The following is a 27957-nucleotide window of genomic DNA, read 5'->3' on the forward strand; positions in this document are numbered from 1 at the left end:
ACCAGTTCTCTTAATGCACATTTGTGTGCACAAATGATGAAACAGGCTCTCGTGAAGTGCACGCACGTTGAGTCTTTTACTGACTGACACAACTCCACAGATCTAACATAGCAAAGCTCTCAAAGGCATCTAGATGTATAATCAGAGTCACGTCAAAGGAATGACAAGTGAAATGGAAAAAGCAAACAAGCAAAGAGCACAATGCTCACTCAGTCCTTGTCCTTGCTGCGTATTGTATTTCTGAGAGGTGTGTGGCAAAAAAAATAAAAAATTTAAGTCAAACTTTGCCCCAACACAAAGTAGCATCTGCAGTAAGGCGGGGCAGCTGTCAGTCAACTAAGTCCTGGCACATAGTCGTGCTCCTACCGCCCATATTTCTTCAATTGTTGTGGCCAAAAGAAAAATCACTGACAACTTTAAGGTTAGAACAATCAACCGAGAAGTGTTTTTTATGTTTGATCAGCCTTTAGGTTCATAGATGTATCAATTAAAAAGGGTGTACTGAATGTTGTCTTCATAATGGGTTGGTCTGCTTTGTAAGAGATGTGTATGAGAGCATGTAATCATTAATACTTTCACATGGAAACATTACAGAGTTTCATAAATACAATTAATTTACTCATTTCTAAGCAAAGCATGTCTTTGGAAAATTGCTAACCCCTTTTTTACTCATCGGCGTTTCCAACGTGTTTTTATGTTGCTGGTGATTCTTCCTCTTTCTGTTACTGTTATTGAAATCCAGATACAAGTATAACTTTGAGAATTACACTGTAAAAACAATTACGTACTGAAGCATTTGTTTCCTTTTGTTTTCTATGAGAAGTAATTTGTGACACAAATGCAATAGCTTCTTACACAATATGAATCATAGCAGCAGCTACAGCTGTCTCTTGTGTGCACCTTAGAGAGGGAGGTGTCCTTCATCGCTGCAGAGGATGACTGGTTCTCTTCAACTGTTATGGAAGACAATGGGGAGCATTGTGCATGTCATATAAAGCATCCGCCTTTATTGACTTAGGTAAGTCTCGCTGTTGTTGCTAGCACTCAGCGTTCAGAGATAACTTCCTCTGTCAAAACACAAACGCTATGCCCACTCCACGTCTCACATCAGCTCGTGCTAATTACCTGAGCATACCCTAAGCTGACAGGTGAAGGTGTGCGATGGATGTCTTAGTGGGTGGGGGGGAAAGGGGCTGGTTAAGGTTGACACCACTCCGGTGACCTACAGCTGAACTTGGACCTGTGAGAAAATAACAGGTTTTCCAATTAGGCCCAAAGTGTCTCACCTCAGGCATTTTCTTTTCTGGAAGTCTTTCTTTCCTCTCCACACAACAATTAGGACCGAGGAGCTCCCCAGCCTGTGGAGACCTGCATCCCTGCCTGCCTACCCGCCGGGGCCTCTGCTTTCACAAAGATATTCAACAGGAAAATGTTTCATACTCATACACTGCAATTAACGCAGTACCTGTTCCAAAAGCTTTTGTTGTTTTAGTCATAATTTAACCAGGTGGAGAAGCTGAGTCACAGCCCATTCCACATAGGCCTAGAAACTGGTATGACAAATTCTGAATGATCAGCACTGAGTTCATTCTGAACAAGTAACCATTGTGTGCACCAGCAGTTGTTTTCAGTTAATTAATTCTGACAGACTTAATGCAAGACTGGTTACCTCAACCATGCAGCTTGACTTGTTCAGTTAAAAATAAGCAATGATGGCGATTAAAGGCTAATAACAAATAAGACTAAAAAACAAAAATACAAAATAGAAATGGATTTTTTAGGGAAATCTATGCCCACTGTTTTCTTCTATTATTTTAGACATTCAGGAAGCTTTTTGTTTCAGTTACAGAGCTCATTAATAGTGGTAGTAATACTGATTAGCATGTTAACACATCCAAACTACTTTTAGCAGTGTTGATCTCTAATAAAGTTTGTAGTACTCCTAGAAAGACTATTATACCTGACAGATGTTTTAATTGATCCTAATTATCTTACATGTTGTTTAATCAGATTGCTTTGTTATTCTTGGATGAAAAGTAAATGAATATATAATCAATAATCATTTCTAAAATGTCAAAAAATAATGTGTAAGTATGAGTCATTTCCAAGGAAATGAAAGAAAACATTCACAGGAATGAAAAGAACTTGTGGTGTGTGTTTTGTGCTTAACTGACAAACAGCAGGAAAAACATGAATGATGAACCAAACAGAAACAGGAAGTTTCTATAACCATTGATTTTTTTTTAATCTTGTCTCTGATTTATGCAAATACTGCAAAAGTTACAAAGAAATTCAACAATACTTCCTTCTTCCATACTTCCTTGCCTTCTATAGATTAATAAGTACTATATGAAGCATGCTTAAGAGTGTTTACACAAGGCGTAAAAACCCAGTGTACATTACTCAATGTTAACCTGTGCTGTTGGCTTAAGAAATCATCCATGTCCGGTATCAGTCACTAAAAATACACTTAAGACTGTTCCTGACTCGCTCAGCGACAGAGAGGAGCCCTTAGGTGCACTACGGGCCATCGTGTTCTCTGTACAGATAAAAGATGATAAATGTCACAACACAGCGTTTAAATGCTTTGTTCGCTTGACTGTGATTTATGATGAACTTTGACTGCTTTTAATATATCTTCAAAAGCTCCAACAGTAATGGATCTGCCTGAACTTCAGTCTGACAAAGCTACTGTAACTGCTTGATTTAGACGTGCTTAACATGACGTGACGGTACGTTTAGAAACCGGATCCTCTGGGTGATTTTCATTTGTTTGATTTAACTTTATAAGAGATGCACCAAAACAAACAGCAGAACTCGTTTGTGGTTGCAAATATGTAAATAGAATAAAAACTTTAAAAGTGCATTACATTGTGCTGTTCTGGACTTTGGAATTGAAGGTTTAATCAAAAGATAAAAAATTTATTTTAAAACCCTTATAGCCCCACACGTGGGAAATTTTTGTAGCCCTCTGCATTTGATCCATTCACTCAATGAAGCAGTGGGCAGCTGCCAAACTAGCACCCGGGGAGCAGTGTGTAGAGATGGCACCTTGCTCAAGGGCACCTCAGGGTAGCTGTTCGGTGGATTCAAACCCCTGACCTTCCTGTCATGGGGCAACCTCTCTACCTACAGAGCTCTCACCACCCATAATTATAAAAAACCTGTACCTCAGTAAGACCACACAAAGCTTGAACGATAGCTATTTTATTAAGTGCATTTACGTACATAAACACACACTTGTATATAGTAAAAATAATTTTACACAAACCTAAAAAAAAAACAAAAACAAACAACAAACAAGTTTACCAAACAAGCATTATATACATCGGAAAAATACTGCACGTTTCATCTTAAACAATGACAAATAAACGTAAATCTGCAAAACTCAACAGTCGAAACTCTGAAACATTTGAGATCTGTAACAGAACAGCGCAGAGTTTGATGTACATGGAGAAGTCACAGGCAGTTTAAAACTGTTATTTTAATTCAGGTCTAACGTACCAATTGGGGTAATCATGCAGAGCCTGCAGGCTGAAGACATATTGGAGACTTTATATGTCTGACGGGTATTGACGTGTGAGTCTAAACTGCTTTAGAGTTGTGGTTTCCTTGTGGTTGAAAATCATATGTACTTTCATTGAAAAAAAAAATCAGGAACAGCTGAAACATCACATATATATATATATATATATATATATATATATATAACACCCAGCATATATATATATAACACCCAGCAGGCGGTTTATCCTTCAAGCTCGGGTCCTCTACCAGAGGCCTGGGAGCTTGAGGGTCCTGCGCAGTATCTTAGCTGTTCCCAGGACTGCGCTCTTCTGGACAGAGATGAACAAGAAGGCAGCGGTGGGCAAGAGACGAAGACGGCCGTAGTGATCGATATATATATATATATATATATATATATATATATATATATATATATATATATATATATATATATATATATATATATATATATATATATATATATATATATATATATATACTATTTTTCATCCAATCCAATTAAAAAACAGCAGTTTATATACTTGTTCATACGTGTATATATTTGAAAGACCATATGTTTTCTACATGTTTCTATTGCATGATACAGTGTATGGCTTGGCAGAAACATTTCCTTTGATCTTTGAAAAAACAAAATAAAAATGCAAGCTTATATGAGCAAATAATAACCAGAGCTCTACAATCTGACTCCAAACTAAAAAATAGAGGTCTTCTTGTCTAAACTTTACAAATCCGTCTCGAAATATGGCACTTACAGTTAGAAATGATTATAAAAAATATACTGCATTTGATATTATTTTATTTAAAAAGCTTTCCTCTGAGACCAAGAAGGCACTGTAACCGTTTCATATTACAGAGTTTTGGCAGTGAAGTAATGTATAATACAAAGATTCATAGACACCTTTTTAATAAGGCATTGGTTGATATTTTGGCACCAACGATGACTGCTGAGATACACGTTAAGGCCAGACCGACCTTTTTTTTTTTTTTGATTACTACTCCTTACGCTGCAGGCTGAAGGCAAAAGGTTTACCAGTGCAATCAGTATTTATGGAGATTTGCTCTCAGTATGGCACAATTTCCAGTGAACGAAAAACTCAATGCTACACTGGGTAAAAGCTCTAGGCCACTAACGTGAAGCCGACGATATAGCTAAAGCAACTGGCTCTTAACACCACACAGGCTTTTTTACAGTGATCCTGAGGCACTATCTGTTTTCAGGTTGGCATTAGTCTTTGGTTTGTTCTTGCTTAGCTGGCTGTGTGAGTTTCTGACACAAGGAGTGGCAGCTCTCGCTCGGATCCCTCCACTGCTCCGGCTGGATTGTGACTTTCCGAACTGAGATCTTGAGGTTCCAGTTGGGGTGCTTCTCCTCCACTCTGCACCACCGCCACTTTCTCAGCTAATCTCCTCATCCTCTCCTCTTCTTCAATTTTCAGTCGCCGCTCTTCAGCCTCTATTTCCTCCGTGGTGGGAATGGAGTTCTTCTTGGGTCTTCCCTTGGGCTTAGTCGGAGCCTCGTGACCTCCTTTGAGCACCTAGGATAACACACAGGCGGTCTTAGTGGACTCCTCTGGTGATAAATGGCAGCAGAAGTCAAAGGCAACGCTTGCTATTATAGTAATTAAGTGAAGACATATCGCTACTGGCTCCGCCTTGTGCACTCATTTATCTTTAACGATTTCAGGTCTTTTTTGTTCTCTCAGTTGTTGACCCTTCTACAAAAAGTGTTTGCTCTCGCTGCCGTCATCATCAGTCACACTACACTCTGCCTCTCCGCACCCTCCACTTCCTTCCATGTTGCTATATTTACTTAATATTGTAGCATAAAATAGTAGCAGCAAACATTTCTAAAACGGTGGTGTACAATGAAAACAAAATAATCCAAAATGAAAAGGAAGCAAAAAACAAATATTACTGGCCTGCATGCAAAAAGCATTCATAATAACACATTCAGTTTTTGTACTTAATTACAGATAATCCTTTTTCTCATAAAAGAATCAAACAACATTTAATCAAAATGCTTTTGTCCAAATAATCTGAATTTAGATTTGATTTACCCAAAACTAACATTGCCTTTGGCTTCAGTATTATTACTTTATTGGCTCATTTTGGCAAAGAAGATCATACACATTATTGCCAGTTGCAGTGTTAGTATAAGACGTTGTCATTTTTCCAATTCCACTACCGACGGCCTTTCCAGTTAAGAATATTTGTTGAATCTGACTTGTACAACTAAAAACACATCAAGCTTTACTTCAGAACTTACCATTTTCTTCCACTTCATACGCCTGTTTTGATACCATGTCTTCACCTGAAGCTGTGTGAGACCAAGCGACTGTGCCAGGTCTAACCTGCAGAAGCACAAAAAAAACAAGATAAAGTTTACTTATGTATATATTTTAGTGTGCTTGTTCCAGTACAGTCCTGGAACCTATCCAGGACATATATCATTACTGTTGGCATGCTTTAAACATCAGTTTCTCTTCACACGAACACAAAAATGAAGAAATCTTGACACTAATTGTGCTCTGTGAATTATAGACTATGATTTCAACTATATAATGCAATTTCATGCCTAAAGGTTCGCAACACTGAAAACTTAAAAAGAGCGTTAGGCCACACTCTGTTTAAGCATCTCACACCAGAGATTATATGCCAGGAACTCCAGTCTGACACTGTACACCTGCAGCCATCTATGCCAACATCGGTAATCCCATCATAGCGCTCGTAGCTGGATAATTGAGACCGTCGGAGAAAATTCAGAATGCATCCACCACATGTGGTGATCCATGACTAATAGGGCTATTTGTTGGTGTGTAATATAAAACCTCAGGAAGGGCCAGATAAAGTGGACAAGGCATCCATTAGTAGAAAGAAAAGTTCTTTTTTTTCTTAAATGAGATTTCCTCTTCCCTGATCTTACTCCAGGTCTTTAACAGCCAGATGAAGGATTTTTCACGACCAGCACCCCCCAGGGACAGGAGCTGACTTTCATTTGATGGTGATAGTGAAAACCAAGACAGCAAAAAAGAGAGAACAAAATCTAAAAAACAGAGCTACAGAAAAACAAATCCCTGAGATTCATGGATCTATCTGCATTACCTTATACTAGACAAGAAGCATGTGTGTCCGTGCGTGCCAGTGTGTCTAAAAAGACAAGACATGAGGGCAATTGAGCTGTCCATCAGATTTCTATAGATGTAGAGTAAAAACTGGAGGCTAGAAACAGTAATTGCAAAAAAAGCAAAACACCCCAATTATTTATAGTCATTAGTTCTCAATGGGGAAAAACCACACGCACACAGCAGTACAAACAGTATCTGAGTCACTCCCTCCAGGCCACTGCAAGGCCGCCATTTTGTTCTGTTCTCACACTTTTCACGGGACTCCTGGGTGAAACTGAATACCTCTTAACAAGGGCGATGATGATGAAGATGACGATCATTAGAACACTTGTAATAATACTCGGAAGTGTAACAAAATCATTACCGCTCCGCGATATAAATACTTTAAAGTCGTTTTTTTTTTCAGGAATATTTTTGGTTTTGCTTCTGTCCGCCCCCGCGCATACTCTCAGTTCGAGACCGCAGAGATTCTCGGCCAAGAAAAGGGAAGAGGGAAGCTAAGTTGTCTTTGGATCATAACAAACCTAAGTGAGGCGCATGCCACACCTTTGATGTGGGGTTTTAAAAGGGGATTTTCTCTGTTGATGTTTTTCCACTACCTGGGTGTTTAATTAATTTTCAACACAGTGTCAGAATCGGATATTTTGACAGGACACAGTATTTTGGCACAGTATTTCATACGGGTAGTTGGTTTTTGATCACTCAGTTGTACTCTGCCTCGGGGCCTCTGCTTAAGATGAGGCATGCCTTTCCAGCAGCTCCAGGCAGGCAAAGATGTGATACATTAAATAATGCATCGTGGGAGTTTTCCCCATGGAGAGGATGTAAATGGAATGACAAATAAATCTGGTTTAATCCAGAAATGCTAATTTATTTTTAGATCGCACGTAGCACACAGTTACACTGCAATGAGTGCAACGAGGACGATGCGTTTGCAACATGTTCCTGCAAAGAGGAGCTATGTCAGTGTGTAAACAGGTGAACATGTTGCAGCAGTTATTTACGTTTTTATCACCACTCTCTATGCATATTAAAAAATGAATAAGGGGGAATAAGGGGGTACAGAGGTGCATGAAATCTCTAGGTGAAGGTTCACAAGCAGCTTAAAATTCCTGCTGCACATGTGAAGCTGCTTGGAGCGCTTTAAACAACATTTATGGCAAAATGTTCTTCTGGCTTATAATGGAAAAGCAGCCTGCAGGCCAAATATAAAGTCGAGCTCTACAGTTTTAACTGGAAAAAATACGGTCCCAAAAATGACCCGTAGAATGGAACTTAAGACACAGATATTACTTCATCTTATTGTAGAAAGCTTAATGCACTTTATGTACACCTGCAGATGTGTGAAATGATTGGCAGTAAATCAGTGTAATACATTTCTGTTTGCTTGTGTTGGCCACTGTCCCTGTTTCACTGAATAAGGCAGTGTTTGGTTGCTGGGGCCTTTTGCTGTTCTAGAGCTCAGGGTTAAAACGTTACTCGTGTCTCAACTAGAACGCTGAGGTAATGCTTTGGCTTTGACGAATTCACATTACATGAGACATGCCCCACAGGATAAATCAAAACTTATGATGCTGGGTTAACCGCCACTTGATAATTGCATCTGTGGCTTTGTGGATGTGCTCGAGGGTGCGCACGTTATGCACTTTCAAATTTTGCTTCGTGTAAGTTCGCATGCAGGTTGTCAAAATGCTATGGCTGAGATGCACTTATATCACACTTGCTGCTGGTGCATTCTCGTCAACTGCATGTAGAGGTTACCTCTGACGCTTCAGAGGTTTGATTTCTTTTATGCAAAATGTTGGTGCGGATGAGGCGAAATCGTGACTTTGTTTCGTTTATGGGCTTTTATGTTGTGTGTCGTTTCAGTCAGATTTTAGTGTCTGCACCATACTGACCTATCAGGAGTGGACAAGTACTTCTGCTTCTGGAACTTCTTCTCCAGGCCCATCAGTTGCAGCTCAGTAAAAATAGTACGGCTGCGACGTGGCTTCTTCAGGCGGGGTGTGCTGCGCTCAGTCTCCGACTCGCTGCTGATACTGAGGGGCGTCTGGCTGGGTGACAGCTCGGAGCCTCTGGGATGCTGTGGGGAAAGCAGTGGCAGATGTGGATGGGCAGCGCCCGGAGAGGACGGCTGCGGGACGTGAGCAGGCAGGTTGGGCGGCTGCCTCGTGATCACTGAGAGGAGCGGGTAGGCACGTAGTGACGAGGAGCCTGGACACAAACATAGAGAAATGCATTAAAGTCCAGTAGTTAGAATACACATCCTTCTGAATCACCGCAGCTTTCAAAGAGAGCTATTTTGGACTGCTCAGTCACCTCGGTTATACCATTATCGACCGCCTGTAATTGCTTAGACAGGTTCGTTTTTAATTGGCCAGCGTTTGCCGTGAAAAGTGTTTTGGTTGTGACCTTCCTCATGTAGAGGGCTGTGATCCCAATGACGCAGGCTGTGTTTTACACTGATCCTCTGAACCGCTCAAATGACTGATTATTTTTCAGAGGTTGTTAAGCGCTAACTGCTTCCCAACACAAAACAACCACATGCACACCCACACACAGAGACGAGTGCAGGCACAATAAGCTGTAATAAAATCTAAAAACTAAATCGGACACCACTCAAATAATAAACTTTTCCCCTCTCTTATGTTCTCTCCCACTCTTGCAAACTACACACACACACACTTTTGCTCTCTATCAGAGAAGACAGAAGCAGCAGACGCCAGAATCAATAAAAGCAGCACTTGTCTGGAGCCTATGGGGGAGAGATGGAGACCTGGAGGTTAGCACAGAGGATGCAGTGGGTCACGCAAAGCAAATATAATATCCGCCAGAGAAAAAAAATCTACACAGCTTTAAAGAGTAAAACCATTCCCTTAACCAGAAATCACACTCAATCTGAGCATGGTGCAGGCTGTAATGCACGGGCTGATAAGGAACAGTGGAAAGGGCACAAGTGGTATTATGGGAGTAGATGAGGAAGATACGGAGAGGGATAAAATGCTCCAGTGGCAAGGAAAAAATAGCCAGTTGTCACACACGGAAACGCCCAGCATGTGTGTTTCTGGGTGCCTGTGGCAGATTTGTCTTCTTTAGCTTCTCGTTAACCAATAGACAACCTCAACGCAGTGAAATATATATGCCAGAGCTGACAGAAAACATACTGTCTGAACTTTTTCTGTATGTTTTTTCAAGGTAGGTGAGAACAACATGAACCCAGAAAGAAAATGGAGCACACTTTCTGAATCTTACGGTTAAATGAGTCATACATACAGAGACTTAAGCTATAAAATGTGCATCAATTCAGTTAAACCTCTCTGTTTAATTATTAATTAACAGCAAGCATGCCACATTTAAATGCATATACGCACAGCCACTGTTGCCTTCCAAACGAAGAAAGGCACATACACACATGACACTCTGCCTCAGGCTCATCGTGACATCATGGTAAGACACTGAGGTCATCGCTAATCCTCCAATGTTAGATTGGTGGTATTGCAACAAGTCTAGACAAGAAGACCTCTCTTCTGTCCTTGTATGAGCTTGCCATATATTCATGTTTCTTTTACATGGTTTCTGTCTTTCGCTCTGTATCATATCTATGTTTGTTTGAGTGACTCATCAGAGATAATAAATACATCATACATATTTACTGAACTATAATTTACAGGAAAAGTGGACCGTGTCAGTCACGGCTGTCCGACAAAAGAACACACTTTTGTTTGTCTTCACAACTAAAGAAAATCTTGTGTCAACAAAACTAAACGGTGTCTACCGAGAGTCCCCCAGAGGTGAGACGACTAACAAAGAATGGAGCAAAGAATGCTAGCCCTCATGGTGACTTTCCACTGACAGTAAAGCCATCCCTCTGACATGCTGTTGACAAGTGCCAGTGTCCTGTCAATAGTCTACAAATAAACTGTTTGAGTAGTTGCAAGAGCGCAGTTCAGCTCCATGCAAAAGCACACTGATACTCTTGATAATCACAGTTGGAATGCAGGCACTGATACAAATGCTTGTAGTAACCATTACAGAAGACATACTTGCTAAGAATAGATCAAGAAGAGCAGTTTGTTAAGCACTCCTTTTGATACCAGCTGTTTTCTCTATTGATAACATGGTTATTATGACATAACACTTACTGAAAAAAAACTTTATTTTGCACTCATTTTCATTGAGTGAAGAGCAAGCGTGTTATTTTTAGAACTACACGGAAAATAGTTTTAATGCCACAATTTTAATGTCACAACCTGGAACTGCCTGATGCCTATCATAACATCTACACTCCTTCTGTCACTTGTTTTCTTTCCTCAATGGTGAGGAAGTATGGGTGAGTCATTGCTTTGCTATGACAAGTGTACGTGAACATTTGACATGTTCTGCATATAAACTATCTGATGACATCTAGGATGTTGCTCAATTAATTGTCTTTCTTTTTTGCTTGTTTGCTTTTGTCCTCGCTCCTTGAAAACAAATCAAACACTGCTGGGACAACCTGATGTAGTTTCTCTGTTTTTCCTCAGCCACAAATATTTAATTTCCGTTAAATTCCTCTAATCCTGACTGATCATAGGAATTTAATGGTCCTTCTCGGAATGTACCAGAGAAAAAATTTCTTGTATCTTATTGAGCGTAACTGTGTAAAAGTGTTTTTGCTCTAAGAGAGTCAGCCCATCTATCAAAAAGCATCGCGTTAAACGTGCTAAGCATTTAGCCTGAAACCCGATCTACAGAGGTGGCAGCAGAAATTAGCCCGTAGCATCAACTACTTTTAGAGACAACTTATTACTTATCCTTTTTAGAAACAGAAAAATCTCATGGCTATGCAGGAATGACAAGGAGATGACAAGCTGTCAAACATTATCCTTAACGGAAGATTGAAGACGTGTGTGCATTTTCTCTTTGTGTGTATGCATACTCGCCTGTGTGTGCCGACATGGGTGTAATCATACTGCTTAACTTGACTTTATGCTTAATGGGAGACTTTATTGTCTGCAGCAGATTAAGTTTTAAGATGGGATAAAAACCCTTTTGCTCACTTGGATTTCTCCTATAAGCCCTCAGCCAGTGCTAAACCAGTATGCAGCAGCCCTTGGGCTTCACACTACTCTTTTTTTCATTATGTTGTCAGGTGAGATTACACCACAGTTGATCTTAATCTCTCTCACCTCTTCCAGAAAACACCACTAAAAGCCCTACCCTAGGTCCTGCTGAGAGATGGAAAGCCAAATGAAATATTGTAAGCTGCCATTCTGCTGCTCACTGCTCAGCACCAGGTCAAGGCTCATTATCTCAGATCCCTCTGTAACTCACATGGAACAAATTATATGAATACTGTACACCATTAAAAGCTCAGTTTATTTAACATTGGGAGGGGGGGGGGGGGGGTGAAGATAAAAACAACAACAACTCTCAGAATAAATGCACTGAGAACATTAAGGTGGTATGTTTAACTAACACTGGAGCAATTAGAAAAACAAAAAAAACACAGTAAACTAACATCTCATTTGTCATCCTGCAGTCAACATTGATGGCATCACTGTCTTTCAGCGGCCTCAACTGGCAGCAGGAGGCTATAACATCTTTTCCTTCACAGAATGAAGAAATCAACTTTCACTGTTAGGGGGCCATTCAGCAGCCAGCCACCTCTCTTTGGCCCAGGACCTCTAAGCCTGCCAGCTTCCATATCAAGCTCTAAAAGCCATTGATGTTGGAGAATATACTGTGTCTAACACCCCCACAGCTACAAATAAGTAGTGGGCACAGTGTTCTGATATGCAGGGCGGGTTACACTATCCATCCGAACAGAGGGGTGCCAAAGCCCAGTCATAGTGCCTTCTAGCATACACCAACCATATCAGAGGGATGAGGGAATCGTTCCCCCTATTTTTATCCCCCCCATCGCTGTCATCATCAAATTGCAGTGGCTATTATTTCAGGCTCTAGAGCAATTATCCTAATGGTTACCAGAGCGTGCAGTAGCCTTTGAGTTGTTGTGATTCAGTGGAAAATACAAGTTAAGAGTCAACAAAAAAGTTGTGTTTTTGTGAAAGGTAACATGGTGTACCATGAGATCTGTCAAACTGTAGTTTGGTTCAGCGACTACAAGACACATTTAAGGGGCTGTTTTCAAACTGACTTCAAATCAATGGTCTGTCTATCTATCTATCTATCTATCTATCTATCTATCTATCTATCTATCTATCTATCTATCTATCTCATTTCAGCAGCATGAGCATGAAATACTAAAACACACTAAATAACCTCAAAAAGAGCCACGGTTATTCGTTTAAGTCATATAATTTAGCTCTATATTTCCTTCAGTATTGGTCTAAACACACCAGTACACTGTATTATTATTATTATTATTATTATTATTATTATTATTATTATTATTATCATCATTAGTGTTTTGTTTCCTACAACTTTTTCCATGTTACTACATCTATATTTCTAGCAACACATAATCATTTATCATCATTTAATCTGTAAATACCCACCGCGTAAGGGACATTGAGGGCAGCATTTGGCAAGCCAGAAAACTCATATTCATCAAAACAAATGAGATAAAATAGACTGAAGGTTGGCGCTTAGTTATGACGGGTTTCTAGCGTTAGATTTTTCTTTATCGTTTACTTTATCTGCTGCGCTCTTCGTTGACCTATCAGTTCAATCATTTATCCGCTCGATAAAAAAAAGTTCTTAAGCATCATTGAAATTCACTGACGAATGGACTTGAGTTTCAACACCAAACACTTAGCTGATATGAAACGATTTATCATGTAAAGTTTAGAATGATGAAGATGAAGTCACTGTTGTAGCAATAATAGAAAGTCCAGACTAACTGTGATTAAACGACACTAGAAAACAAATATGCAAGCCTTCAAAGAGATATGAAATCTGGCAATGCAATAATGTTTATATATTTTTTTATTTGTACTATCGTATCAAATCAATTATCTATCTATCTATGATCATTAAAATAATAATAGAGTAACTGAACACAATGTGGAGCTACGTTACCATATTGTTCTGTCAACACAGACGCATAATCCTCATCACCATTGAGTGTATGTCGAGTTGTACCTGCCTAATATACCTCAGCCTGTGTACAGGAAATAACAATTCACCAATCACGCGACATTTAAATATATCATATTATTCTGATTATTATTTAAATTTAAAAAATCGATTACAGTACCGAAATACTATGTAAGTGTTTCCATTTTATGCGTAAAATTATCTGCAACCTACTAATGAGTGCGTCTCACATATATTTTAAAAATATCTGTTTACTTTATTTCTTTCCCAAGTAGACGGGAGAAACGTCTTACCCGAACACGAATGAAGAGGCTTTGGTCGAACAATGAGTGAAGGACACACCGAGTAGAGAGAGAGTTTCTCAAAATAATCACATGTCTCCTTCGAGAGGATCTCGTCAATCATGAAAGTCTTGTAGCGCCGCCTGGCAGCTTTCAGCTGCCCAGGGGAGGAGAGCCTCAACTCGGCTTGACAGTGCATGATCTGTCCCTGTGCGTCGTGCGCAATCGTCGCTGCACAAAGTCTTCAGTAATTTCTAAGCATATGAAGCTTCAACCGTCTTTAAAGCCGACTGTTGGAGTTCATGCGTTAAAACAGCTCATTGCTTATCTTTAAAAATGAAGTTTAGCTTTCCCTGAAGTGTCCCGGTGAGGATCGCTAGCCTTTAACTTGAGCTGCGCAGAGCGGTGCAGCGGTAATGAACTCACTACAATCTGTGCTCACACCCACTGCTATATAAACCATCCCTTAACACAACTCTGCTGCTCTCTCTCTCTCTCTCTCTCTCTCTCTCTCTCACACACACACACACACACACACACACACACACACACACACACACACACACACACACACACACTGTACATACAATACCTCATGTCATGCCCGCATAAAAACTTGTTTCTCTCTCAGCTTTATTTTGCGGACTAGCCCACAACTTAGAGCGCAAGAGTAAAACCACAGTTTCCAGAACAGAAACTAATATTATCATTAGAGCTATACTATTAAAATAATATTAATATACCTATCAAACTCATACATTTAATATTATTAGCAGTGTTTCAGGTCAAGTAGACCTCGGTTTTCAGGCTAAGATTATTTATTAACACAAAACTGGTGGCGCTTCATGATTCACATGAAATCATTTGTAATTGTCTTTAGCTGTAGACTAGTGCGTAAGGATCTGTCCGAGAAACCGCATGCGGTGTAGTCTATTCGATAGTTTGTTTTATTCACTCTATCACAGGCTATAACCTCGGAGAACCATAAGTTCATTTATGTGGGAATGTCGGGATAACTTCTTTCTTTCTTTCTTTCTTTCTTTCTTTCTTTCTTTCTTTCTACATTATACGTTTTATACAACATACAGTTATGTGGTTTGTTATTTCTTTAAAACTATTTAATTATTTATATACACCGCAAAATCATTTTAATTTTTAACAAAACAACAGCATCAACAACAACCGTAATAATAATAATAATACAAATAATAATAATAATAATAATAATAATAATAATAATAATAATAATAGCACATAAAAGATATTTTACTTTAAAACGGTAAACACAAGAATTTATGCTATAACGGACCCCAAACCTTTTGTGGTTACAGGCCATGTCAGTTGACTTATAGTCATTATTCATATCGCAAACAAGCTGCGGCAGGTGTAATTTATCACAAATCAGCATGCATGGCAGGATCATACACAAAAAGTCTTATTAACAGTCACTTTTCAACAAAATTGGCTTCCACAGAATAAAAACATCCTTGTTCCTGCTTGGCACAGAATTCGTTTGGTTCAACGGTGAAATCTATTTTAAGAGAAGTATCTGTCATTAAGCTCGAATAAAGGTAGGATGAGTGTCAGCCACGAGCTGACAGCTCTGGCATTAATGCGTGGAAGGCTATAGGCACGTCCAACTCGCACAAACTAATCTCTGTATATTTTCTCAGTGTTTTATTTCCCTGTAATCTTCATTTTAGAATTGTTATCACACAGAAAAGAAAAGACAAAATCTAATTTTTGGCTACTCTTTTGTTTTTAAGTCCACTAACGAATAACTGTTTAAAAGAAATAAGTTTAAGAGTTCTTGCTGCATAATTTGATTTGGTTTTTATTTTCTTTTTTTCTTTTTTTTTGTGTACGTTATGATTGTAATAAAGTGAACAACAGTCTTCTGGCGAGAAAGGCTAGTACAGATAGTTTCAAACTGTCCGAAAAACGTCGAAAAGTCGGTGTCCGGGGGAAACAATTATCACAACAGGAAATAAACTGAACCCGGTGGCAACTCGCACCTCCACAGCCGCCGTGTCCAAAGTGTGGAGGGGGGAAATGTGGGACCTCTGCACGGGAAGCTCAGCTTTCTTTTTCAGAGGGTTGATGGCTTGATCAAAGAGGAGATGGAAACAACTGCTGAGGTGTCCGCAGAACACGTTTTACTTTTTAAGTCGTTGATGCACGAAAGAAAGAAGAAAAGTATTCTCTGGTGATATAATTTCTGAATATTTAAATGTATTTAACTTTACTTGTGATTGCAAATAACAACAGTAATATTAAAGTCAAATGAGATTCAATACATTGAAGGGAGTGGAGGTAGATTTAGTCCCCGGTGAACCCAGCAACCTGAGGTGGTGCCAAGCTCCTGCAGTCACGGCTGCAGGCATCTTGTCAGATGAGGTGGGGCACGGCTACAGGGGAGGCAGAGTCCCTTGGTGTTTGCAAGCGGATCATTTCAGGAGGCACGCTTCTATATAAGTCCACACAGCAGCGGCTACCGAGCGGCCTCTAATCCGCCCGCTCCAGAGCTGGAGACGCCAGGCAGATCAACCAATTAGAAGAGTTATGCCGCAGCCCGAAGCGTAATAAAGGCCTTCCTAGTACTGACACCGAACAGAGGATACTCTCTATTAGAGCGATTTGGGAGCATCAGGATGCAATCATATGATAGGTAGATTACAAGCAAGTCAGAGCTTAGTTCAGAGGGTGCAAATACAGCTCTACTTTTGGACTCTGGGAGATTTACTGAGGGATCTAGTTGTCGATATTGCACGGGAGCCGCTGTTAGTGGCATAAGCGCTTTCGGAAGGGTAATTATGACATCTATACAGACATTAAGTGATTTGACGACCACTGCACGAGAAACATACCGGGACACAAAGCCTGATCGCACCGTCAGATGGTAGGGATCAAAGTCCTGCTAATTTTAAGTTGGAACAATGAACTACCTTTCGTTTCTGCGAAGTCGCACAAACCTAAACCTGTGCCACTTGCTAACGGTGAACAAGAACCGGTTACGTGGGACTCTAGCGAATAAGCAGTAAACCCAAACATAACTGAATGTAGTCAAGAGTACAGAATGAGTGTCAAACCTATGTATAGACTTGAAAGCATCATGAACTGAAAGGTCAAATAGGAGCTGATCATGTGGCTCAGTTATATTTACCACCTTAATTGATTCAATAAAAGGATGTGTGTGGCGCCACCTGTAGATTACTTCATAACCCACTGCACAAGCATATTAGTTACACGAGGTCCATTTATAGGTGCAGATAAGGCCTTGTGTGCATGCATTACAGCATGTAGCATCAACATACAATAGCCTACTTACTTAACTTAGCTGCATACACAAAGAGCTGTAAATAGGTTCACGATGTAGAGCCAAGAGCCTAAAGTATTTGAGTTGTAGCCAGATGAAAGACAAGGCAGCAGTCAAATGAAAAGGGCTTTATAATAATAATGCAAATGTTCATTTTAAAACAGTCTTACACATAAGAGTAAAAAAAAATTCTGGAAAAGAGCAAGGTTAGACGATGTTACAATCAGAAAAAGTCAGTGCCCTGTTGTAGTAAGTGGTGCTGGTGGAATCTGAAAGTTATTGTTCTTTTTTTGCAAAGTACCTGAAGATTTTCGTTTTTAACTATGGCAGCACCGTTTAAATATTATCTGCATAACATAAAAAAACTGCCCAATTTCTTTTTTTTTAATACTTTCCCCCCTTGTATTCTAAAAATCGCTACTAATTATAGCTTTTGTCCTTGCTCTCATGACAAAATGACACCCTACAAAATATCTGCAACGTCTGTGATGAAAAGCTCACACGAAAGAAGAGTACAAATTTTAAAATGCCTTAAAAGTAAAATAAAAATAATTAAAAAAATGTGTCTAAGGCATGAGTTATTAAATCTTAAAACTGATAGGATCATTACAAACAACCTGAGTATACACAATAATGTTTTTCTACATAGTTCATCATCTTTAGAAAAGTGTCCTCAAATCTGAAGAACTTAAGTCTGTACAGAATTAAATTTTTTTTTTTTTTTTTACATCTCAGTATCGTTGCCATCTACTGTCTTGGTAGCCACGGTTGCTACCCCTATCATCATATGGTCTATTGCCGCCTCTGTTGTCATAGTGACGGTTGCCACTCCTGTTGCTCTGGTGTTGATGATGGTGGTGGTGGCTCTCTCGGCCGTGGCCGTGTTGCTGATGACGGCCAGAGCCCGGCTCCTCCGCGTAGCGCTGGCTTCTGCCAGTGCTGTTATTCTGGGATGCGTGATGCCGATAGGGAGTATTGTCATGATGCCGTGAGTCACCACTGGTGGACTTTCCACCTCCAAACGTCTGCCGCTGCGGAGGTTTTAAGGAGCCGTTTAACTGGTCCATTTGCTTCATGTGAGTCTGCCACATCATGTTGTTCATCTACAAATGGAGGGAAAATAAAAAGTCCTGTTTTACACACGGCTTACATATTGACTTATTTGTTACACAATAACAGAGCTAGTTGAACATAAAAGAAGCCAAGTGCAATCCTTGAATAACGCATATGAATTCTGTCCATTATGGCAATACAGTATTGTTTTTTGAAATAGAAACTTACCATGGCATGCTTCTGCAGATTATCGGGAGAAGAAAAGGATCTCTGTATTTGGTGTGGAGGAGTATATGGTGGAGAGCTGAATTGGGCTGGGGTTCTGTAGGAGTGTGGAAATAGCAATTTATAAGGGTCTTCAAATAAGATCAACATTAAGTTTTTATTAGAACTTTTTCTATTTTGCTTTTCTACTTTGAGCACTTAAAGCCCTTTTTACTACAAGCCTCATTCACCTATTCACACACAAATTCATGAGTGCTTTGGTCCTAACTAAGCAACACACACTCTGGATGCATTGGGGGAAGCTCAGTGCTTAGTGTTTTGCCCAAGGACACTTGAAGACTTGAGTAGCTGGTGATTGAACCGTCGACCTTTGGATTTCCAGATGACCCGCTCTATCTCCTAATCCACAGCTGCCCCAACAACTTACAGTAACTATTGTAGTTGAAGGGACCAGTGACTGAGGAGAACTTCAGTGTCTACGTAAACTTCAAACTACTAGAAGGTTCTACCAAAGCTGCTAGTTACTGCAAGGCTATAGGACAGCACCCATGACCACATAAGTTATTTTTAACATCATTATATTATATTATTATAATTTATTATAACTAGTTTTGCAGGATGAGCCAAAAATTATATTGGAGTACTTCACTGACACACTAATATAAAAATCAATCTACCTCTAACAACAAAATAACAAAAAAAACCTACAAAACATTTCGCAATTTATAATTTACTTTTCTTTTAGAAAAAGATTGCGGAAAGAAAATTTCACTAGTTGACTAATTTTAAATTAACAAAATATTTAAATTGAAAATTGAAATTAACAAAATATTTCAAATTGACCAAAATCTGATGCATGAGGTTAAAAACTGGTTTTAAAAGTAGTGCAAAAGTATGCAACAGCCATTTGAAACAGCTAGCTTCCTTCTTTAATGATTACATCACACTTCAAATGCTGCCGAAGTGTGTGACACTTTGTGCCACAATACACACCCACAATATCGGATTAATTTGCCAAGTGTGGGTAATGTTGGCAGTGCCAGCACCAGCCCCTCCCATTGCACACTAGCACTGACACACCTGTGCAGAATATCATTAAACATCACTCCAGTTTAGTGGCTATGCCTGCTTACTCAGATGCAGCCTGCATACAAACATTTTCACTCATTTTCTATGTAATCCAGACGTACACCAGTTTGCTCAGCTGTCATCTGTGTACTTTGCACCTTGCTTATTAACAACATCTCATAGAGAGACAGATGGGGAGAGAGAGAGGCTGATGTCTAATGGGAATCAAAGCAAATGACACAGTACGTTGATTAAATAAGAACATACTTGTTTCTGGCACCAACAGCAATATGTAAATGTCTACTAACTTAGTCGTGTGCACTCCTGTTTTCGTCTTCTCCAAGTGTAATAAAAATTATAAAGTTATGTGACTGGCTGGGACAATTCTCAGAATATTTGGGTCATTTTCTCATTTCCATTATCTACTCACAAACGTGTTTTCCTGAAGTGATGTAATGGAATAAGGCAACAACGACCAGTTCATGGTTTCCATGTGTTTACATCTGCACTTTGACAGACCTGTGCCAATGACTATATTCGTGTCACATGGACCACGGGGCATACATTTAGAGTTTAAATATGACTATTATCTTGAGGAAATTTTCGCCTCTACTACCATGGAAGGATATATTTGTGACAGATTAGAAATTATCTGGTGACTGTGATATCCAAAAGAACTAGGCATCACAAACATGAGCTTAACTCCATTTTCATTTCACTTTACAACTGAAAGATGCTGCTTTCACCAAACTAGCTTTAACTTGCTAATCAGCATAGGAAGAAATTTTAATGACTATTATTCATTCCATTTTACAGCCATACAAAAAGCAAAAGGGTCGTAAATCTTATATACACTTATGATTGGATAATGTTTTTGAATTCTTTAGTCCAACAGTCAGCCTGTTTTGAACAGCCTACACAATTTTTATTCATTTATTCATTAACTTTATAATTCAAAGCTCAGGTGCTATAGTAATGGTGACTTGAAGCACCTGACTTAATTCTACTACATCACAACTGTAGTTAAGTGTGACTCCAAAGTACTGATTTGTTTTGGGGGGGTTTGGTGACATATTACCACAGTCTCAATGGACTTTATTTTTTTAATGAATATTTTAATACTTGACAGTGAAACTTGTTAGTCTTTCCTCTTATTAACAGCATGTGAGCATCTTAATTGGTACAATAAGATGATAACTTTTGATGCTGTGAGACACTCTCTTACCTCTGGCCATGGGGATTTGGGGTACTTGCAGGACTTGAATTCTGTGAGTTCCCTGGATTGCTGCAATGACTGCTGCCTATGAGCGAGCAAAACAAAATTTATATTAAAAAGAAGAAAGCATATATATACTTGATCCATACCAAATGATATGACAAACACACACTCTTTAAGAAAAAGAAATATCATTGCAGTAATCTTAATATATTAGTAATATAGCAAATGCATGTATGCCATTAGGTTACTATTGTTGTTTTGTTGCTATATAAAAAAAATTAAACTTAAAATGAATTGAATTAAACTCTTTCCCCTAGCTCCTCCTACAAGTGTTAATTAATCTAGATGAAAATGATAAGAAAAACTACCAAGGATACCAAGACTATAAACATCTATACAGCCGTCGGGAATTATTTTTAAAATACTTAAATCCTTACAAATCATATATATTACATATAGTAGCTGACTCAAAATGAATGGCTAAATTATGGCTATGTTACGTGCATGTTTTTGTTTGTAAATCAATTTTAAGTGCAGTGACATTTTTGAGGTCACTGGAACGTGTTATTACGCATATATGTAAATAACTGTTGATCAAAATGTGACACCTATAGTGTCTGCAATTGACTACTTTGTCTTATACAATGACTCACAAAGCAGAAGAGCAATAAATATATAGGATATAATTCACATAGAATTAATAATATTGATCATAATAAAAATATAAAGTTAACATATGTCTGTGTTTTCATACATGAGCAAAGCACCAGACACTAGTTGACACTAATTCATGCAATTATATAAAAATCATTTTAAATGACCCTAAACACTGACAAGCACAGAAAACTAACTATACTTTATACACACACTACCCCGTAGCTTTTAATGATATAGCATATTGTATTACTAGATTTACAATTAAATTATGTGAACACCTAACTCTCCAAAATACTTAACCAAAGCTTTAAAATAAATCTTTGTGGTGTAAATGCCACTAACATTTTCTTTTTTGTCATCAGCCTTTTAACGAGTGTTGGGGAGTAACAGAATACATGTACTGGCATTATGTATTTAAAATACAAAATATGAGTAACTGTATTGCGTTACAGTTACCGTTTAAAAGGGTGGTATTCAGAATACATTTACTTTGTTGAAATAAATGGATTACACAGCGGTCTTTTCCTGTTTCATATGTTAGGCTATGCCCTCTCTAGTTTTGCTAATTCCACACCGGCGGAAACCCAAACAAAACATGCATTAAGAGGCTCTAATGTCTGTGTCTCAATCCCGCGGCCCATGTCACCTCTACTTGCTGCCCGCACAATAGGGCTGCCACGATTAGTTGACTAGTCATGATTACGTCGACTATCAAAATCGTCGACGACTAATTTAATAGTCGACGCGTCGTTTGAAGCTTTGTAAGATCACAAAAGGCGCAGGAATAAGTAGTAGGATTTAAGAGTGGCAGCACGGTGGCAAGGTGGTTAGCACTGTTGCCGCACAGCAAGAAGGTCCTGAGTAGGGCTGGGCCATATTATACCGTTCACGGTAATACCGGTATAATGTTAGGCAACGATAGGAAAATGAAATATCGCGATAGAATGGGAGTAAAACGCGCATGCGCAGTGCCTTTGTTTTCATACGCACATGGCCGATTGTTGAGTGAAACAGATGAACCAGAATTGGTTTGTAAAAATGGTGCAACTTCCGTGATGTGGAACTGGTTTGGTGTTTGTCCGTCAGATACACGACAAAGCACATTTTTTTTGCAGAACATGCAAGCGGCCGTTGTTATTGTCGTATTTGTCGGACTAAGATGCTCTTAAATCTGGGAGTAATCTGGGTCCTAAACTCCGAATTCTTCAGGTCAAACAACACTGCAGCATCACTTAGAGTTAAAAACTGTCTAAATTCTTTCATCTTTAATAAAACGATCAGCATTGCTGCTTTACCAGGTGTAACTATAAAGTTTAACTTCCAGGCATCCATGAAAACAAAAGTTATTACATTTAACGGAGTTAGAAGTTAGCAGGAAGCTAGCGGAAGTTAGCTCGCTAGTTTCGCTAGTTACCCAAGCATGATATAGCATGTTCTGACTGAGAGATTTCTGAAAAAAATCAAACGTACAGCTCTGCTATCACTTCCAACATAAATGAAGACAGGAAACTAAACAGCAGTGACGTTTGTAGGGTTACTGAAGTTGGGCTAGCTAGTATATAATGATGTGCTACGTGATCGCTAGCGACACAGCTATATTAGCATAACATAAACAGTGAAGCTGGAGGACGAACACTAACACTTTTCCACTTATAAAAGTTAACGTGAAGGTTCTTCATGGTTAGAGACAAATGCAATCGCATGGCAGGATGCTGTAAACGGACCAAACTTCAGTCAGGAGAACAACTAAGATAATCCATCCACAATACGAGGTTAGTCATTAATATACTGCAACAACATGGGAATAGAGCAGCTGCCAGAGAATTCAACATTAATGAAACAATGGTACAGAAGTGGAGGAAGCAAGAAGAATGAGTTTAATAAAGTTTGATTTATCTGACTGCTTTGTTTCGCTTAATGTGCCTTATAATCCCGTGCACCTTATGGTCCGAAAAATGCGTACTGCACACTGCAGTTTAATGTTGCAAAGCACCTATTTTTAACTTCAGTGGATATTATACATGGTTGTGCTCAGGATATGTCAGCCCATTTCTACTGGAAATGCCTTTTGGTTAAACTTTCAGCAAGGAATTTGCATTTGCACTGTTACATTTTTATAAAGCTTTAATGTACATAAAAACCAGCTTCTTGTTTAAGTGAAAATAAATGGAAGGTTGTCTTTTTGCGCTAGTAATGTTGTGGAGTTGTATTTTGTCTCGCATCAATTATATCGTCGGTTATATCATTATCGCAAATTTTCAAATATATATCGTGATAAATATTTTTGGCCATATCGCCCTGCTCTAGTCCTGAGTTCAATTCCACCATCAGGCCGGGGTCTTTCTGTGTGGAGTTTGCATGTTCTCCCCGTGTTTGCGTGGGTTCTCTCCGGGTACTCCGGCTTCCTCCCACAGTCCAAAGACATGCACAGCTTGTGGGGATAGGTTAATCGGATAATCCAAATTGCCACTAGGTGTGAATGTGCGAGTGAATGTGAGTGCGAATGGTTGTCTGTCCCTGTGTGTAAGCCCTGCGACAGACTGGCGACCTGTCCAGGGTGTACCCCGCCTCTCGCCCTATGACAGCTGAGATAGGCTCCAGCGCCCCCCGCGACCCTGAAAAAGGATAAGCGGAAGCGAATGGATGGATGGATGGATTTAAGAGTGTAATAACGGACTGAAACAGAAGATGGCAGCACTGCATGTACAAGGATGCCAGCTGCCGTTAAACCCCGAAGAAGAAGTAGCTCTGTCCCAGAATTCAAAGCGCAGCCCTGCTCAGTTTCTAACAATGGCGGCAGCTAGTTAGTTTTAATATTACTCTTATTATTCTTTATGGGTCACAAAATAAACGTTTAACATATTTTCAGGCGAGAATGTAGCTGTGTAAATCTCAAATATCTGCTCAGTTTATCAAGACACCACATATTTTCAAAAGCGCTCCGACGTTTTCAGAGATGTCTGTTACCCACTAGCTCGATAGCTAGCCGGGGGCAAAGCTCACTAGAGCCGGTGTGAACACCGGACTCCCGGCAAATCGTTTTCAAACCCACCACCGTCTTTCGCTACTCAGGTTAAACATATAGAAGTCACTTAGAGAACTTTAAAATGTTATTGTTTGGCTTTTTTTTAGTATTGTATTTGTTCCTGAGTAAATCGGTTTGGCTGAGATTAAAGTTGTAGTTTTTACACAGCTGAATAAACGTCAAGCAGACAACTGATTATCAGAAGCGTGAGATGCTCGAGAATATACTCCGGTGTCCCGTTATATTTTAGATAGCAAGGAGCTTATTAAACTTCACCGAAACAATCTGCAAATTTCATTAAAATTTAATAAACTATCATCTTGTCTTTATTTTAAGTTAGCACATACCTTAAACACTTAAAGCTCTAAGCTAATGATAGTTATATAAGAGCAGATGCTGCTGGTGCAATAAGCTGTACGTTTTACACCCAATGGATGCATGATCTGATTAGTCGACTAATCGCAAAAATAATCGGTGACTAGTCGACTATCAAAATAATCGTTTGTAGCAGCCCTACCGCACAATGACGTAAATATTTTAAAAAATTATTATTCAAAAAATAATTGAATATACAGGCGTAGCCATAAAGAATGTAGCCTCATGGGCAGTGTAGTCCGTGCTGCAGGGAGAATGGACTGCCGTACCCGTTATGTGTCTGTGAGCGAGGGAGGGAGAAAAAGGAGAGTCGAAAAGTACGAGTTGTCACCGAGCAGAAACGTGAAATGGAAGCATGTAAATATAATAATAACCACTGAAGCCAAAAAGAGTGCCTGACGAGCCCAGTTGTAAATAAGCTATTTAGACTCAACTGTACACTGTGTTCACATTTTCCTCCGAAACAATAAGTTCAGTTGGAGCAGCCTTTCAACGCCTCTCTCTGTCTCTCGCTAGCAAAAGTTGACGCAGACAACAAAGTAAAGATAGTTTTCGGCTACGAGCCCAACACACAACCCAACGTATTAGCCAGAGGTCCCTTTACTATGGTTTGGAGCCGCGAACCTGTTTTATATACGCGCGGAATAGTTTTCTATATGAGATTGCTACTAAAAGTGCAGCCTTACCTAATGTCCACCCTACTGTTATTCATTTTATATTAAGATTTAAATCTAGTTGGTATTGGTATGGCAAGCAACCTTCAGTAATAGTAATAAATCACACAGCAATAGTACATTGTACAGTGTAGTTGTAAAAAGCATGATAATATATTAAGTAATCCAAAGCCTGTTTGCTTTACATGTGAAATTGAAGTTATATTTGAACAGGCCCAAACGGGCTACTGGCTTGACAGCTAACATGTTTTTTTACTGGTCCTTGGCCGTCAGGCATTTGGTTAAGTCGCAAAGGTTTTGGAAAATTGGGTTGGGTCACACACTTCACTAACACTGCCAATAAATATCTGATGTGCCAAGAGGAAATACATTTTTTCCATGTGAAGTAATATTTTAAAGGGACAGGTTTGTCTTTGCTCTGGGCTTTAGAGGCAGTTACGCATCTAAATAATATTGGTTCTTGTTGCCTAGTTTTGCAGACATCTGCATAAAAAATGTATGGCTTCTTATGAGCACAATCAAAGTAAACACCACTTGAAATTGTGGTGCTTTACATGCAACATACCACATGTGGAAAGCACAGTGTGTGAGCAGTTTTAGACAGGAACTAACTCTACCTTTGCTCATTTTTTTAAACTTAAAATTAAAAAAAAATAAAGAAATAGTAAAATAGTTTACCCGCGTTTAGTCTTGTGCATTTGTATTCCTTCAATTAATTGTAATGAAACAATCACAAGTGATGTTGGCTACCATGTTTATTGCCAACTATGTTTAGAGGAGTTAACTACCCAAAATGCTACAGCTACACTATCTAGTAAAATAGTTCCATACCCAAGTGCTGATTTACATGGTTAAATATAAATGTATACTAAAAATTACTTTCTGGAGGAAAACTTTGCAAACAAGGCAGGCTGCATTTCAGAGTGAGGTAGAATTATATAAGTCAGACAATGCAGTGAAAAAGAAGTGATACAACTTTTAACTATACTGTCTCATCCTAGTACCTTGTCTGAAAAGACATATCTTTATATGTTAAAAAGTCAATGCACAATCCATTCTAAGACTGAAACCCTTTGGTTTTCCGTAGACTTGAGTGATTTAATTCAACTACTAAGTCGCTCAAGGTTTTGTCTCACTTCTATTCCTTTTGACCTACTATGCACACCGACAACTGTGCACAACACCGAAACCAAAGAATCCCTATCGGGTGTAGGGTGTGGTGGTTACTGTACATGGGTCATTGCTTTTCAGTAACACTAACAGTAGTTTACTCAAGTACTGACGTCTACTTCTTTGCGTGAAATATGATGGTCGCAGCTTTGTCTGTGATAGCTTTTTAGTTACTTATTTCTGGATAGTTCAGTGTTGAAACCACATAAATGCACAAAACACGTTGAAATATTTACGTCATAATTCAAAGCAACAAAAATGCCAGCTCACCTGATCTGAACTGCACATGGATATTTCTCCCATTCAGCATGGTTCCGTTTAGTAGTTGCACGGCGTAGGGCACGGACACGTCATGTTTGTATACGGCAAAGCCAAACGTCTTCTGTCTCCCATCCGAGTCCTTTGGAATTTTGGTTTTGACAAGAGGTCCTGCCTGCAGAAAGGATCAACGAATTTCGTAAACAAAAGCTTGTGATCAACGGCTAAAGCTAACGACAGCTAACTAGCTAGCTACTGTGATTCGGGGGGTGAAAAACCACTACACACAACGCATGTGTAAAACACCAAAAGACATGTAAACGAGACACATTTGTTACCGCACAATACAGCTTACAGCTCCACGTGTTAGTACATTCCGGTGACTTTATTTGTAAGCGGTTTCTGTGCCACTAGCTAGCTATTATGCTACCAACAGTTTCTAGTTTTGTGCACAAGTGGCGAAAGCAGCACCTGTAAAAACAACTCGAACAAAAGCTCCTCCGTCACTTTAGTATCTAGGTTTCTTATGAAGACGGTGCGGTCCGTTTCCTCCTCTATTCCCATTGTATTTAAGCAAATCCCAAACCACTGTTAGCAACACAAACGCAAAAGTCCAGCCAAATTCCACTGCGACACACAAAAAGCGGAAGGCCAATCTTGCCGTAAAGTAAAACGCGTTATCCTTTCAACGGCTCTTTCACGACATCCGCATACTTTTAATTTCGGGCCTTCACAACGTATATTTAAAAACATGCTATATTCTAAATTAATATACATAATAAAATTTTAAATGTAATGTATTATATGGCACTTCTCAACAAAAACACACACCAGGAGAGCTGCTGAATTAATGACAGATTTTATACAAAATTAAATCGCTGCACGTTAAATTATAATCGATTTGTTTGACAGCCAAATTTGTAGTCATGCAATATTGTCGCA

The 27957-nt window shown here is 39.1% G+C and overlaps 2 protein-coding genes across 2 annotated transcripts; both read right to left on the bottom strand.

The window, feature by feature from the left end:
• Nucleotides 1-3983: 3983 nt before the first annotated feature.
• barx2 (BARX homeobox 2) lies at nt 3984-14405 on the bottom strand. The gene is made up of 4 exons (XM_080889032.1): nt 13988-14405; nt 8552-8867; nt 5795-5879; nt 3984-5063 (listed from the first exon to the last, which is right to left on the bottom strand). The coding sequence occupies exons 1-4, from the start codon at nt 14172-14174 to the stop codon at nt 4776-4778; spliced, it is 876 nt and encodes a 291-aa protein (XP_080745158.1). The 5' UTR covers nt 14175-14405; the 3' UTR covers nt 3984-4775.
• A 2999-nt stretch (nt 14406-17404) lies between these two features.
• On the bottom strand, nt 17405-27671 carry rbm7 (RNA binding motif protein 7). Its single transcript, XM_080889477.1, has 5 exons — nt 27487-27671; nt 27028-27190; nt 20863-20938; nt 18573-18666; nt 17405-18394 (listed from the first exon to the last, which is right to left on the bottom strand). Exons 1-5 carry the CDS (start codon nt 27577-27579, stop codon nt 18023-18025), a joined length of 798 nt encoding a protein of 265 aa, XP_080745603.1. The 5' UTR covers nt 27580-27671; the 3' UTR covers nt 17405-18022.
• Nucleotides 27672-27957: the final 286 nt, after the last annotated feature.

This window comes from Rhamphochromis sp. 'chilingali' (genome assembly GCF_963969265.1).
Source record: "Rhamphochromis sp. 'chilingali' genome assembly, chromosome: 8".
In the NCBI taxonomy this organism is placed as follows: domain Eukaryota; kingdom Metazoa; phylum Chordata; class Actinopteri; order Cichliformes; family Cichlidae; genus Rhamphochromis; species Rhamphochromis sp. 'chilingali'.